General features: G+C 38.4%; 1 protein-coding gene across 2 annotated transcripts; it reads right to left on the minus strand.

Moving 5' to 3' along the window:
* Window positions 1-6,714: 6,714 nt before the first annotated feature.
* On the minus strand, window positions 6,715-14,893 carry upf3a (UPF3A regulator of nonsense mediated mRNA decay). 2 transcript variants are annotated; one of them, XM_023815301.2, is made up of 11 exons: window positions 14,692-14,891; window positions 14,054-14,160; window positions 13,624-13,730; window positions 13,433-13,531; window positions 13,240-13,347; window positions 12,477-12,532; window positions 12,202-12,360; window positions 11,822-11,967; window positions 10,005-10,302; window positions 9,512-9,589; window positions 6,715-7,710 (listed from the first exon to the last, which is right to left on the minus strand). In XM_023815301.2, the coding sequence occupies exons 1-11, from the start codon at window positions 14,830-14,832 to the stop codon at window positions 7,552-7,554; spliced, it is 1,458 nt and encodes a 485-aa protein (XP_023671069.1). In that variant the 5' UTR covers window positions 14,833-14,891; the 3' UTR covers window positions 6,715-7,551. The 2 variants fall into 2 exon arrangements, with proteins under 2 accessions (XP_023671069.1, XP_023671142.1); XM_023815374.2 differs by lacking the exon at window positions 9,512-9,589 and having other exon boundaries at window positions 14,692-14,893.
* Between the last annotated feature and the right edge of the window lie 2,090 nt (window positions 14,894-16,983).

The raw sequence follows: 16,983 nt of genomic DNA on the forward strand, positions 1-16,983 counted from the left end.
CTTGGCGAACTGTCTTGTTTTGTATTGCCTTGTCCCCCATGCATCAATCACTTTCCTTGCCATTGTAGTATAAGAATTTAATTTAACTTAAAACTTGAAACAATAAGCAGAAATGGTTCTTCTGTAGCAGTATCCATCGTATCCTTTTTGACAGTGGGCTCTTGGCTAGGCCTCTGTGCCTGTGATTAGACGGTCGCCAGTTTGCCACCAGCTTCAGCAGAATAGTCATGTATCCGTGCCTCAACTCCCAGCTCCGTGGAAACCACTACGGATGGCTGCCCTTCACCGCTATGCTTGCTCTCGCCTACGTGTATACTGTACCTGTGTCACAGGGAGCAAGATGGGGTAATACAAAAAGACAGTTTCCCCACATGGGATCAACGAAGTGTCATTATTTATAAACAGATACACAGACTTGCAAGAGTAATACGTTACAATTAGGGGTGTATCTGCAGGGGGGCAAGAGGGGGCAGCGCCCCACTCTCCCTCCACTGTAGGTCTCGCCCCCTCCCTCCAGCTCTTCAGTTACTAAAACAGTAATCATAAAAAAGCAATCACCCGTACATCCGCAAGGCTGCTGAAATCAGTGAAACAAATAATACAGGGAGAGAAATCTAACTGTAAACGGAATCTTAGGTCCCTCCCAAGAACTACAGCATGCGCATGGCGTAGTGAGCCGCCGGTGTTCTGTCGAAAAATATTACCTATCGAGGCGTGCTATCGAGCTCTTCTGCGCATGTGCAGTTCCACCGTTTTGGGATTAGGGTTAGGTTTTAGGGGTTAGGGTTAAGGTAAGGGTTTTGAAGTTGAAGTTGAAGTTTATTGTCATGTGTACCAAGTACAGCGTACAGAGCACAATGAAATTCTTACTTGAAACCCCCCCGCAGACAGAACATAAGACAAGATACACACAAGACATAGAAGACAAAGACAAAGTGGTGTAGCAGCAATAAATAATAATAAATAGTCTAAGTTGCATAGTTTGAGTGAGCATAATATACAGTGACTGTGCATAGTGTGGAGTAGTAAGTTGCACAGTAAGGGATTTTACCACAATTACTGATTGTTGAATAGCCTGATGGCACTGGGGTAGAAACTGTTCCTGAGTCGAGTTGTGCGTGAGTGAATTGTCCTGAGTCTCTTGCCTGATGGCAGGAAAGTAAAAAGTGCCAGTGCAGGGTGGCTGGGGTCTTTCAGGATGTTCTTGGTTTTCCTGAGACAGCGCGTGCTATTCAGGCTATTTGGGGGGTTAGGGCTATCTATTAGCACTACGGTAGCATTTTTCGACAAGGCAGCATATATCGACAGAACACCGGCGCGAGCCTCCATACATGCACGTGCGGAGCCACCGAGCTGCTCGGCGTCTTAAGGTCCGAGCTGCGCCGTTTGACGTTTAACCGGACACACGAATTTAAGTCAAAGTTAAATTAGTAATGAACGCAATGTATCATAAATTAGCAATGTACATAACTTGGGTTCATTTTGCAATATTACGAGTTCATGTACACTATGTACTATAGCTTCCTGAAGTAAAGGGAGCAAGCCGTACTCAGGAAATAGCAGTTTATACGCAAACACCAAAAAACGCTTTTTTGTGTTGTATGCTAATGGCGATTCTACAGTGAGAGTCCGTTAACGTAATGAAGTAGGTTAAAAAACGGGACGGAATTAAAAGACGTGATTTCTATGAACATTTTATATTTAATGAGCTAGCTTTCGTTTTAGTAAAGACAAAAAGCTGCAAAACATTGGTATGTTTGAAACTATAGCGTGTAAGTCTGTTGCCAGACGAGACTGAAGTTGGTTTTTTATTCGCAAAATCCGTTCTACCTTAAATAGACATAATGCATATTCTGCCGTATTCACAGCAATTTATCTTGTCAGTGTCAAATCATCTGTTCTGAAGCTCAATACCATCGGATACAGCAACGATTACATTTGTTATATCCAGAGTTTGAAGGTATTTTGCGGTAAATTTTCTAATATAATGCCCTCTGAAATACTTTTTTCCCCCTATTACGACCCATTGAAAAAACGCGTGATCTGCCATGGCACATTAACAGCAATTTATCTGGTCAAAATCAACACGTCTCTTCTAATGCTAAATACCCTCTGGTATACCAGCTATTACACTTACTATATCTAGAGTTTGACGGTATTTTACTGTATTTTTTTTAAATAACTCCACCCGAAACTGGTAATTTTCCTTAAAAGACCTATTGGAAAAACATGGTGGTCAGACATGACCTGATTGGTAGTGCAGAACCAGCGAGACTGGCACAGTTTTTTTTTTGCAAGAGCACTGGTATGTTGTTGGGGAAGTGTGTATTGCCATAATGCCAAAATGAATATTGTGAAAACGTATTTGTGGATCTTTTGTTGACGTACAATTGTATTTCTATATGAGAACTTCCACATACTGCACTCACGTGCCACCCTGCCAAATTCTTTTGCCACTCCTTAGCCAACACCATGTAAAATTTTCTGTATCCACCACTGGTTGCAAGCACCGAATGAAGATTTAACATTAAAGCTAAACTTCAGAATTTATGCCAGCATGTAAACTATATAAAGCACTGAGTGCTTGGACCAGCGGGGTGGAAGAGTGAGGTCTGTGGTCGTGGCGGTGTTACCTTCGCTGGCTTCTCTTTCAGCTTCCCCTCTATCAGATTTTCGCACATTGAACAGAAAGTTTCCATAGGTCCAGTTTTGCATCCTGATACATGAATGAGTTTTCTCGTCTATACAATTGATTCTGAGCCCCAGCTGTCTGTTGTCACATTCAGCATTGAATCCTATAGTCTGAACTCAATTTCCAGTTGATAAACCGTCAGAGCATTTCTGTTACCAAGTGTACTCTGTACGGGTCTAAAAAGTTTGAGAGAAGTACAGACATAGTTTGGGACATTTTATTATTGGTATTGTTTTGAGTGTTTGAAAACTGAAGTGAGTGTAGTGATGGGAGTGAGCAATCATTCAGTAGCATTTAACTAACAGCATGTGGTGGAATTTGTCAGCAGAGCTTCTTCTGACAGTAAACATAATTTTTGAAACAGTATTTTGGACTAGATATAAGTATTTTGATTTTAGTGGGTTCTTGGTTTTTATAGCACAAAATCTGGTGATTCATGACTATTACAGTTTTACAAAAGCAAGACAACTCTAGAAGTATAATCCCCCTTGGAAAGATTATATTAAGATGAGAAAAAACAGGATGGGCCAACTTAGAAAAAAATGCATCAAAAATACTTTGCCTTCCGTGTAAGACTTTCTTTTCTGTTTCTTATCTAGTGTCACAAGATTCATCCGACGATTTCCTGTTAGTGAAAGTTCTGCTTTCTCATCAGACCTTAATCACATGGTGAAACTGACATGTCTGGCAAGCATTTTCAAAAATTCAAGGCCCTTTATTGTTGGAGCCTTATATAATATTCACAAAAAAAAGCAAGCCAAAAGCAGGGCCATGCTCAAATTATGTAATCATGTAGCATTTTAACAGTACAGTACTGTTTTATCATTCTGCAGTGTTCTACTGTAACATGGGAAAATTCTTACAGTTTAACATCCTGTTGAATGCAGTGCATTTTGAGATGGCAGCTGAACAAAAAATGGGTGAGAATGGAAGGATAATCAGTTGATAATGAGCCTACATCCACAAATTTGGCAATCAGTATGACTCAAGTGCCAGATATAATAAATGACCTTTTTGCATTTTTATCGTTTTCAACGTTTCAGACGCGTGATCATTTTGGTGGTAACGATTAATAGTAGTGTATTTAATTACAGGAGAGGGGAGGTTTGCTCTTTTCCACCTTCGTAGAAAATGAAGGGCACAAGAGCGACTCCCCTCTCCTGTCCTCACAACTTTCTACAGAGGCACTATAGCACCTCAGTCTGGTATGGTAGCTGCACTGCCGCTGAACAGGAGACACTTAAGAACATAAGAACTATACAAACGAGAGGAGGCCATTCGGCCCATCGAGCTCGCTTGGGGAGAACTTAACTAATAGCTCAGAGTTGTTAAAATCTTATCTAGCTCTGATTTAAAGGAACCCAAGGATTCAGCTTGCACTACGTTATCAGGAAGACTATTCCATACTCTGACTACACGCTGTGTAAAGAAGTGCTTCCTTAAATCCAGTTTGAAATGTTCTCCCGCTAATTTCCACCTATGGAAATTCTTGTATTTGAACTAATGCTGAAGTAACTATTCGGTTGAACAGCATCCAAACCTGTTAGAATCTTATAGACCTGGATCATGTCCCCCCTCAATCTCCTTTGCTTGAGGCTGAACAGATTTAGCTCAACTAACCTTTCCTCATATGACATTCCTCTAAGACCAGGAATCATTCTTGTGGCCCTACGCTGCACCTTTTCTAAGGCCTCAATGTCCTTTTTAAGATATGGTGACCAAACCTGCACACAATATTCTAGGTGAGGTCTCACCAAGGAATTGTATAATCTTAGCATTACCTCCCTTGACTTAAACTCCACACACCTGGAGATATACCCCAACATCCTCTTCAGAGAGTGGTGAGGACGGCAGAGAAAATCATCAGGACCTCTCTCCTATCTGTTCAAGAACTACACTACTCACGTAGCCAAAACAGATCCATTAAGATCATAAAAGATCCCACGCACCCGGCACGAGCTGCTTGAACTTCTGCCCTCTGGTAAACGTTACCGCAGTATGCACTGCAGAACAACCAGATTTAACGAGAGCTTCTTCCCTCAGGCCATCAGAATACTAAACTTCTGTACACATACATGGACTGTCGATTCACACACATGACAAAATGTCTGAACACTGACACATACATGGACTATCAACCTACACATTCAAACATATATCCCTAAATGCTGCTAGTTCATGTGAAACCCTAACTCTCTTACTCACTCTGCACTTTATTACCACAATAGGTATTAAGTTTACATTTTATTTATATAGTGCAATAATACAATCACTGTGAATACTGTATCTATATAGTGCAATAATACAATCGCTGTGAAATGATGTGCAATATTTTTCTTTTCATCATATTCACCCACTGACTGGTTTTACATTTCTGTATATGTCTATTGTTTTGTATATTTAGTGTCTGTCCTGTGCTGCCTTATGCTGCCTTACACAGTCTTACTTACTTCTGTATAAAAAGTGAAATTTTGTTTGTAATCTCCGTATGTTGTCTATGTGCATTTGCCCTTTTATGTCTGCACATTGAGCCTGGAGACACGCAATTTCGTTCAGCTATGCATCCGTTGTTGTACTGTTGTATGGTGTGAATGACAATAAAGTTCGCTTACTTACGTAAGTAGTTTTGTTATGTATTGTAGCTCTAGATAAAACAATGTACCAGTTACAAATGTATACAATGTTTATATAATAATAGTCATGGTAATACTAGCTTGTTGACTGTGGGAATCAACAAAAAATGTCAGGTGACATTCATGAAGCTAGCTAATATCTGTTCTGTTACATAAATCTAACCTATTAACATCAGTACATCACTGTACTTGTGGGGAATATTGATCTAAAAAAAGGATCATATTGTTACAAAATCGTTTTGTTGGGCTTTAAATGTCGATTCGTTGTTGAAAAAGACTTTGAACAAACACCCTATATTCATATTCTGTATCACATATATCTGATCCCTCTATTTCTTTCCTTGTGATTGTTGCAAACCTGCTGGGTAAATGGCTATGGAAAATGGGTATTTGTGTGTATAGATGAGAGAAACAATTTCATTTAAATTTCTAAGTAGGTCTTTCAGAAACTGTAGTTTCTCAATACACATATAACAAGACAAGCTAAAATAAATCTTGTAAGATACATTCTAACTGCAGTTAAATCAGTCAGATTAAAACAATCTATCTAAAAGCTTTCAGATTATAAATTCAATATTAATTAATTAATTATTCAGCAATGTTGAGTCAAAGGTTAAACACGTTTTAAAAATTTATCCATGCTCATCTGCCAAGAGATGACATTCTGCATAGCTATGGATGACCAAACAGTGATCTGCAGTTACAGAAGTTTAGCAGTGTATTAATATATATAAAAACAATAATTTATGTAAACTACTTAAATGTTGAATCATGTTACCTTTACTAATTTTCTTAGAAAACTCAGCTTGAGCAGTAATTATAAAATTCTTCATCCGCACAGCCTAATGGAAAGTTTCTTCAAAATAAATTATTAGCATCACAGAGAAGAGACTCGTATCAAGAGAGTGCTTATTAGATCCTCTTACCAGGTAGAAAAGACCAGCCTTTCCTGAGTACAATTGTTGCTTATATATGATATGCATGTGTATGACATGGGTGGAACCCTAATGGTGGGAACATGTGTGGAACCCTGACATACACAGAAACACAAGGAATAACTGCAATCATATAGGCAGAGGTGGATAGTTCAGGTCCAGAAAGGAAAAATCCAGACCAAGATTTTGTTTTAACCAACCAGTTGAGTACTCTGACTGTGACTCTTTACAATCTCTTTACAGACTCTTTACACTCTTTATGTTTCAACTGGTTGGTTGAACCAAAGTCTGGATTTGTACTTTTTGAATCTGAGCTATCTACCTCTGCATACAGGAGAATCCGTCTAATGTAGGTTACCCAGATGCTTGGGTATAACACAAATTAGGGCATGGTTTAATCACACGGACACACACAGATAAAATAATAAGTAAATAAAAACACATAACCAATATCTGTGTCATAAATATTTTAGAGTATAATTGTTATTAGTATATATGTTTTAGGCATATTACACATAGTACTTACATTATACACAATTACTGTCTGCAACAGAATTAATAAGCTATTTCATAGAAAAGCAAGTAAGTTGAATCACAATAACGGGTTATGATGCAGGACTGTCCGTCTCTGGTCATGGGAAAAAAATCATCACTCAATCCAATCTACAGTTCAGATCCACATAAATTTAAATGTGAAAGTAATACAACAAGTGAGTAATAAAAACAAAAAGCCAAATATTGGAATGTCAGATATAAACATCACATTTGGATACTTAAAATATGACAAAATATTATAGTACATTTGCCATGCAAAGATATACATATATATTTATGTATTTTTGCTAACAACTCTACATGATTCTTCACTACAAAATGATTCATTTTCTTTATAATAGAGGATTTAATTTAAACTTTCAGAAATACAAAATATTTTAAATGAATCTCAAATTGGTGAGGTCCTGAAATAATTTGCTAGGCATGTGGTAAGCACAGGTAAAATGTGTGCATTTTTTTTTAAATAAAACAATGTTGCCCTCTAGCACCCTCTAGAACTTTTATCAGGCAGTGTTATCTGGCATGAAGTTCAAACAGTTCACAATAAAATAAAATGGGCACATACTGTATGTCTAGCATCACAAATGTATCATGTTCATGAATCACTTAGGAGAGGATATATATACATAGAGAATTTTCCACTCAAAGTTCCATTGAAAGACAATACTATAGAATTTAATCTGGGAAACCAGGCAGTAGTTTCCTGTCATTTTTCTCTTCCTTCTGTGAGTTACAGCTACTCATCACCATTCTTCTCAGTGTCAGCTCCTGTGGCGATCTCGTTCCTACGTTCACCCCCCCTCTCTGGGGAGTTGCTGCCATGGTCGTACCCGTTTCCCCCTGAACCTGTTTGTGTGCGTGTCCCTGGCTGATAGAGCTGCATGGAAGGCCGATCCTGAGCCAAAAAAAGGAACGACAGAAGAGAGGCACAAAACATTTTATCATAACGACAAGATTTCACTCAGTACAGTACATCTGAATAGTGCCGTGACTTATTCTGCCAAAATGATCCGTAACAATAATCCAGGTGTATGATCACAGTACTGGGCCATTTTGTTAAGCCATGTTCCCTTGTGACATGAATGGAAATCGTTTGAATCAGCCTGTATCACAAAGCAGGATTTCTTGCTCAGCTGGATAACTTGTGGGATTTAAGGTATCCCAGTTTAAATGGACTTTATCTTCAATCATATACATTTAGTCCAGACTACCTTAAATCTGACAAGTTATCTTGGTAACCCATCTAAGTCCCTGTAGATGAGCAAATGTTACTACCTGCAGGTCGCGATCTATGTAAAGGTTTGTGGGGGCCCATTTCAATAAACATAAAAGTGAACATAAGTTGAACTGCCTATGTCATATAAAATTAAACATACAATGTTCTATAAATTTCAATGCATGATCACTCTATTTGCAATAAAAGTTGCAAATAAGTGGATTTGGCACCTGCAAAATTTGAGAAACCATCTAAGCAGCTCCCAGCAGAAATAACAGCTAGTAACCAACATACTGTATAATCCCTCTGTTCCTGTTTTTAGAATTCATTTACACCTTGGTTTATACAATATTTCTATCTTAGGAAAAACTCCCAGATTGACTTTCAAGTAATAAATGTGAGAACTCTCTCAATGTGCAGTATTTCTTAAGTTTAGTCACTGTAGTTACAAAACACATACATTCAGAAACCTTCCAACAACAAGCTATTACGTCTTCATGTCAATAGCTGTAGTGTAGGCTAAACTTTTGGATTGACCTGCTGATTCTGTTGTCTTATATTTTTTTGCATGTGTCAGCAGTTTTTGAGCAAGTCAAATTTGAGCAAGGAAATTTTCTTTACATTCTGTGATAATGGCTAATTAGCTCATAGTTATGGAATTTTCATAACTTCACCATAAAATTTGTTTGTTAGCTGCAACATAAAAAAATGCAAATAAGGAATAAATATGCACTGAAACTTTCAGAACTCCATTAAATGTCTGTTCACTTATAGATTTATTGAAAAAACAGATTTTAAATAAAAATGCCCAAACTTTTGCCTTTGATTGTAACATTGAGAATATATACCATGTGCTTTTCCTAATATACATCAGCATTTCAGTAATACAGTTGCCATCATTATTGACAGAAAAACATGAATGAATAGAGAAATAATTCCCTGGTTTAGAATAAAACATTAACAATAGTAATAAAATAGCAGTTGTACTGAAACAGTTGATTAGTGCTAATCCAGATCAGGGATGATCTGGACCCCTGGAATCCCTGGAAGAACAACGGGTATACCCAGGAGATGCCAGTGGCAAAAAATTAAATGAAATTATTACCTGATTTGAAATTAATTATGCAGTATTTGTAATGCCATATGCTATGTTCCATTCCCCTTAATATTCATAATATATTTTGGCACCCAGTGTATAAATATTTCATATTTCAGGTCTTCATATTCAGCAGAGGCGATCATAAAAGTGATTTGTGAAGGGCATTAACATACTCTACACAGACCGGAATGGGTTTATACCGTTAGTTTATGCAGCCAGTGATGGATTAGGAATGACTGTGCTTGATCTTGAAAGCGTGCCAGGCCTTTCATTTGGTGTCAGCAATGAGACACTAGCCTGTACGGAGCCTCCCAGAGCCTCGCCACATCCCCCCCCCCCCCCGCCCCCCCCTGGGTAGAAAGGCTCAAAAGCTAGCTGTACCTTAGCTGGCAGAGCCCCTCCTATCTGGTCTTGCCCCTCAGACTGGGAGGTCCTTTTCTCCTGATGCGCTAACACAGACTGAGAGACACGTGGCTTTGGTCAATGTCAGCCAATGCTGCCAAGGTTTGATTACAGCTAACCAGCTCTAGTGACGTGCTGCGTACAAGCATGTGACGCAACACAAGTGCCTGTGATGTCACAAATTTGTACTCAAGATTAACAGCAACTGTGATAAAGAAACACCGTATAGACAGTTCTTTTGCATGACCTCTACAAAGAAGCAGTCTCTTACACCTTATGACACCAACACTTCACATGAACTACTTTAGTACCATGGCCTTTAGCTTATGTCGCCTGGTAAGGTTCAGTATTTAGCTTTACTCTAAATATATCTTAGTTACAATAACCGGTCTGAGCATTTCCATATCAGTTGAAACCTGCCTTAAGTAGGTAATGTGGGAACAGGTATCTCCACGTGGCACTGCTTCCTCACCTTGTTGCGGATGCGCTCTTTCCGACTGCCTCCATCGTCCTTCTCATCTTTCACCGGTTTGTCCCCAGTGTCTGAACAGTAAGCAAAGCCGTGATGCTGACTGTCTTTCTTTGCCCTGTCCTGACAGTAGCTCTTGCCCCACTTGGTCTCTTCTCTACGGCGCACAAACTTGTCAAATTCGTAGTGGTGCCTCTGACGTCTGCGCTCCTCATCTCGGCTCGGGTGTCTGTCTAGGTCCTTTGATCGCTGCCCTTGGTCCTTCAGCTCACTCTGTTCCTTGTCACTCTCTGCTTGGCCTCTGTAGTGAGACAAAAAATATACGTCACATGACCTTATTTTGCAAATGCATGAAAGTAGCTTTTCATCCATCCATGCATACATCCAGACACATAAAGCTGGTATAGGAAATCAAACCAACAACCCTACAGCCCTAACTGTCACCATGTTTGTCCTATGATGATGATCCTTCTTATTATTATGTAAACCTATAACAGACAGATATGCCATTAGACTTAGGCTTGTCCATACATCATTAGTAAAGGATAAATTATCGAGTTATGTAAGTGTCTCTTGAAGGTCTTGTTTTCCAGTTACACATCTTTCATATCTTTTCAAGTATTTTTGACACCGTTTTTCTAGATGGTGTTGAATAGCAAGAGGCTAACGCAGTGATAAGCAGATGTTGTGTCACTGGCGCTAACGCTTCTGCTTTGTGAAAACGCATCTATTAGCTTTACGTTGCCTAGGAAGGGAAAAGTCTTCGGACACTGCATGCAAACAATTCTTTTGTTTGGTTACAAAACTTATCAAAATACTGCCACACTTCAAAAGGCATTTTATGGCCAGTAAGCTTTAACACGCTCCCCCGAAAGGGGTGTGTCTATTAAGTTAAACCAGGACTAGAGTTTTTGGATAACAAATTGCTGCACACGTGGTGGCATAGTGGTGCAGTGGTTAGCACAGAGGCCTCACACATGTGGGACCTGGATTCAACTCTCTACCGAGGTTCATGTTCTCCCCATGTTGTCGTGGGACTCTGGTTTGCCCCCATCACCTAAAAACATGCTGAGGTTAATTGGCGCTGCCTGAGTGTGCCCTCTGATGGGTTCGCTCCCCATCTTGGATTGTTCTCTGCCTTGTACCCTTAGGTTCTGAATCCCCCACAACCCTGAATAGGATGTGTGGTTTCAGAAAATGGATGGAAGGTTACTGTACTTTTAGCTAATAACTGTAATTGATTTCACATGTGTTTGCATCTTAGTCCATCATTTTCAGCTATTCACAAATGTACGCTACAATGTTAACTCTAGGCATTTAGCTTTACTAACGTTATGCAAATACATAGAAACAAACTGTTCATCATCTTGATAATTAATTACGATCCTTGAGCCCATAGCTTCTGGGATAGGCTCTGGACCCCCCATAACCCTGAATAGAACAAGTGGTTACAGAAAATGGTTGGGTAGTAATAACAGTAGTAGTATTTATGGAAGAATCCACCCATTTCTAAAACAAGATACATTTGATGAAATAGTACCGCTAATTTGTGTATGGCAACTTGAATCAGCATCCTTGTGGTTAAAAGCCGATATTCACATCTTCACATCCCAAGTTATTTGAGTGTACATTTAATACTGAAAATTTTACTGTGTTTTAAAACATGCTGCTCAGTGTTTCTTCTCTGATTATGATGCACTAAAGTTAGGTTTGCTATAGACTCCACACACGTACATCACACATAGTGATATCTCTGTTGAAAGCACCTAATTTTAATATGGACATTTGGGCAAAGAGCCAATCTCATGTAGATTCCTTACCTTTCCTTTAAGTCCTTGTCTAGGTGTTTCGATTTCATGTGCCCTGGAGTTTTGTCCCATTTGCTTTTATCTGGATCTCCATTGTCCCCTTTGTCCTTCAGTCTGTCCGAATCAAAATCGTCATCCCTGTCTGATTTCTTCAGGAGCTACAGGCCCAATTAAAAATGCAAAAAAAATAAATAAAAATGAGACATTACCTTTCTCCATATATTAGAAAATAAAAGACCCAATAGTATAATGGAATGGTTTGAGAGTTTGAATGCCCAATTACACATGTAATCCCTACACATAAAAAGTACTTGAAGTTTATCTGAAATGATTCACTCATACTGCTACAATCTGTGATTTTGGTAGAGAATATGGTGGCACCAAAAACACACCTTGATTTTAATCTCTTTTTCAGCTAGCTTCTTCTGCTTCTCCACCTCCTTCCGCTTGCGCCTCTCCTCTTCCCGACGCTTCCTCTTCTCTTCCTCTCTCAAGCGTTTCTTCTCCAGTTCCCTGCGCCGTCTCTCCTCCCGCTTCTCTTCCCTGATCCTCTGCCATGGGTAATAGAGCCTCAGTAGATTTACAGAAGGTACCACGCATACTAATATCACATTAATTGTGCAATTAGAGTGTTGTAAACAAACATAATTATGTGTCTGAATCATACCTGCTTTTCAAGCTTCTTATTTTTAATGTATTCCAGAAGCGGTGTGGTTCTCTTTGCTGCAAAAATAATTGTATTTTATATTCATTGTTAAAAACATTCAATGTTGAGTAAATGTGTGGTTTTCGACAATAAACACATTTTAAACTGTAACACTTGATTAGAATAAATGTTTCATTCTACACAATATATATATCGCTGTTGTCTGCATATGTCCACTTTTTGACAATTGTGAGTTTTTACTAAAGATGGAATACTGTATATCCATTCGCCTATATCTACCAATAGCGTCTGACATCTAATTGACCAAAGAAAAGATGTTTTGTTAAGTTATCTATTTAACTTATATTTATGCTTGTACCAGTTAACATTTTTATTAATGATGGTGGTTTGCATGGATTATTTTATATTGCTCATTTTGACAACTTAAAGTTGATAGCTAGGTAGCTAGCTAACTAACATCACTGTTAATTGTGAATATAAAGCAAGATTAGTTGGTATCTTGTTGATGTATTTGCCTTGCTGACGACAAATTGACAGCTATGTAAATGTATGTTTCTACTTTTCTCATTACATAGCTTTAAGTTTATTTTGTAAAACCGTTTCTGAGAAAATGCATTTTTAAACGATCACAAAATTACAGAATTTTGGAGATTGATAATTTTCACTGGACAGCGATAATATGTCAGCAAGCACGCACTATGCATGCACAGTTGAAATATCTTTATAACCCAATTCATTTGTAAAGCCTATTATAACACCATACCTATGAGCTCTTTGGTCTTTGCCTCTATCTCCCCCAGCAGTGTTTCAGGATTGGCCGTCGTCTTTTCCTCATCACAACAGTTCTCCAAAAACCTTCTGTACTCAGGGTCTGATTTGAAAATGGTAAGACTGCATGTACATTAACAGTAATTACAAACACATTAAGGAAACATCTTTATAAGGAGAAGTCATACCGTCCTCTATACTTCCCGCTTTTGCATCTTTCTTTTTGAGTTTCTTCTTAGAAACTTTCTGGAATGGAGCAAATTCTACAACAGCTGGATATTCCTGACCTGAGTGAATGCAAAGATGGAAGCATGTTATTTCTTACACATGATTTGTTCTAATGACAAAAGTAATGTAAATGCTTTTAGTTCAGAATTACCTTTATTATCAATGAAAACATAGCCATCGAATCGATCTCTAAAGAGGACAATGTCTTCTGGGTTTTTGAAATTAATGTATGCCCGGGTGTAAAGGTGAGGATACAGACTATAAAGAAAAACACAAGTACAATATAAACAAAACACGACTTTCCATTTTTCTTTCAAAATGTTACTGTAAATTGTCACAACAGCATTCCATTAACACATATATAATGCTGTTCATCTGTTAATGGGGAGATATTTTTATTCAGAGCTGACATTTTCAAAATGTTGATTCTTATTACTTAAACCCCGCGAATTACACTTTAACAGCGCCAAAAGCAAAGGTTACATATATTTAAAGAAACATTTTCAAATGTTTACAAACATTTAAAAAAAAAAAACGTTATCTAACATCCTTCAATGCAACACGTTTTAGCATTTTTTTACCTTTGATCGGCCGAGAAGAATTCGAAATAGTCGTAGGCAGGTAAAGGACTGAGCTGTTCTTCTAACTGATCTTTTGACAGATTGGGTGGAAGTCTACGGATAACTACCTGTGACGTAAATAAAAAGCGTTTAGTTATACACTTTTATCCACAGTATTCTTTATTTTGAACCAGAAAGCTTCATACAACTTCCCCAAGGTCAGGCAAATTTCTTGGATATAAATGTACACCCTGACTACATCTGTAGCTATATGCGACAACGTATTACGTAACCTGAGACATACCTTTCCTTTTGAACACAAGACAAAAGAGTTTCTAGCCTGTTATTAATCGAATAAACATAATAGCTATATGAAAATCTGAAAAGGGGATAAATTAATTTGTGAAATTTTACAAAGCATGTTTTTTTTCCTACACAAACTGTTAACAACTCCGAATAACATTATTAACACATCAAGAAAGAAATTTGACGTTAGCACTCATATGTAACAATATGTGAAATATTCTATTGTATATTTTGTGCTAAACACTTTTTATTCGGCTTCACCTTATCGCACAATTTCGCTGTCTATGGTGCTGATCCCCACCATCTGTCATCGACTGATCAGATAAAGATAATGCATTTTAAAATAACTATACCTTGGTGAACACTTCCTTTTTTTCTTCCTTCTGCTTAGGGTTAGTCGAAATACTGTCTTGGTCTCTCGGGAGGTCTCTAAATTGTATTTCGACGATCCTCCTCTCCCTGGCCGCAGTGCCAGCCTCCTTTTCGGACCTCATCGCTCTGACTCCGCTCTCCGGGAGACTCCTTGCGCGAGAACTGCTTGCTAAATATCGCGAGTTTTGAGTTGCCGGCGTGAGTTACCGGCCGGCGGGTCAACGCGATAAAACTTAACCCTATATAAAGAGAATCATAGAGGCCGAATTAAAAAATTGTAACTTTTTATGTTATGATCTATGCGAACTTTTGCTAATGCTCGAATTTGTTTTCCAGCTCTACCGAATATACTTTATTTCGATGTATATTAATACTACCCTCATTTATGTTTATGGACGCAATGTCATGTAATTGATTTCCTTTGTCTGGTGTCTTTGTCTTTTCTTTTTCTGCATATATAATTGTATCCTGTGTGCAACTGTTGACACTTGTTCAATAAATAAATATATAAATAAATTAGAGGCCAGTGTGGCCATCCTAGTTCATTCTTTCAGATATAATACTCCAAATTCAGTGGGGGGAAATATTTAATTGTAAATGCATACACTCAGTGACGACTCAATTAGGTATACCTACGTAGCACTAGGTCAAAAGAACTCCATTTGTATCTGTTTTAAGGGTTGGCGTCCATTCGGAGATGCCTTTCGACATTGCACTATTGCACTGAGCTGTCTTTTTTGCACTTGTGTATTTCTTGTTAGTTTTAACACCACACTAAAATCTCTAGGCCGTTTGGGTGCTGTATACAGTGTATTCAATGCCGGACACATTATTTCGTCGTTTGGAGGAGCAAGCTGTCTACGATCAGGCTACTAATGTGGCTAATGAGTGTGTCTAAACAATAAACTAAAACATATTCTTTATTATATTTATTCACAATCTATATTTCTCCTGTTTCTTTACTAGTAGTATTACTTCTTTAAATTATTAATAACAATATGATCGATAATAAAATAATAGAACAATAGTGATAGAGCAGCTACGCTGCTTGGACCCACAATATAATGATGATGATGGGGATGTGGTTCCCACTTCCCTGGAATGAATTCGTTTTTAAAGGAATTATAGTCCTTGTCATCACCACCCCCCTAAAAATCGATTCGCCCTCGCAGGTACCTCCCCCATTTTCATTGGCTCTGAGTGATGTCAATCACAAAATGTGGACGTTTCCTCCAACGTTTTCGGAATTTCAGCTTGACTTTTTCCTAGAATGTGATTACGCACCTGTCCTGATGTTTTCATATGTATAGGCTTAGCGGTTATGGGTTATTGCGTTACCAAAGAAGTAGCCTGGTTAGTGTGACGATGAGCTGTAACAGAAAAATCCTCCAAACCCGACTCATGGGAACTTGTTGCCATTTCATTATATTACAGACTTTGTCTTTCCGTTAGTCATAAAACGCATCTAAAACGCCTTTTTGCACTGTCTTGTGATTTGCATTAATGATAAGATCCCAGCGATGTTTTTATTGTTTTGGTATTGTTGAATTTAAAAGCTCTATGAAGAGATCGCTTACAAGAATTCACGTGATTGAAGTTCCCGTTTTGCACAATGATGGTGAGTCTCGCCACTTGTGTGGAAAAAAGGGAAAAACCCTACTTCACTGACGAGTTATTATAGATATGGAGGAATTCATATTCCACACACACACGAACTCTGCGTTTCATTGGCCCTGCACCTGTATTCAGCACAATGATAATAAAGTTGAAGAATTATTTTAAGAAAATATGGCGCTTTGTGCATTTCGCAGAAAGAAGACGGTGACGACCATAATTTTTCCTCTTTGGGTGGTATTACATTTGTAAATTGTGGCATATACTGTACAATTTACGAATGTGAATTCGTTTTTTTTTAGTGTTGTGCGGAGAACAAGCAACACGTACGGCCGTTATAAATAAAGCAAATAGATAAACCACTTTAGGACCTACATATTTACAACATGCCCTGCGATGGGCTGGCCCCCCATCCAGGGTTGTTCCCTGCCTCGTGCCCGTTGCTTCCGGGATAGGCTCCGGACCCCCCGCGACCCAGTAGGATAAGCGGGTTGGACAATGGATGGATCGATGGATATTTACAACATAAAGACATCTCGATATACAGGCGTAGTATTTGTCGTTTGTTTACTTGTTTTCACTTAGGTATTAGCTTAGTTGGGACGTGTTCGTTTAGCTGTTTTTGTTTGTTGTTTTGGCATAGATCACTCCCGAAGTTC

This window comes from Paramormyrops kingsleyae, chromosome 1, assembly GCF_048594095.1.
Source record: "Paramormyrops kingsleyae isolate MSU_618 chromosome 1, PKINGS_0.4, whole genome shotgun sequence".
NCBI classification, from domain to species: domain Eukaryota; kingdom Metazoa; phylum Chordata; class Actinopteri; order Osteoglossiformes; family Mormyridae; genus Paramormyrops; species Paramormyrops kingsleyae.

Excerpts from the sequence above, each read along its gene's own strand:
- upf3a (XM_023815301.2), bottom strand. The coding sequence starts at position 14,832 with ATGAGGTCCGAAAAGGAGGCTGGCACTGCGGCCAGGGAGAGGAGGATC. Across the intron at positions 13,532-13,623 it reads TGTTTTCATTGATAATAAAG|GTCAGGAATATCCAGCTGTT; the intron begins GTAATTCTGAAC and ends GCATTCACTCAG. Across the intron at positions 13,348-13,432 it reads AGCGGGAAGTATAGAGGACG|ACCCTGAGTACAGAAGGTTT; the intron begins GTATGACTTCTC and ends TTTTCAAATCAG.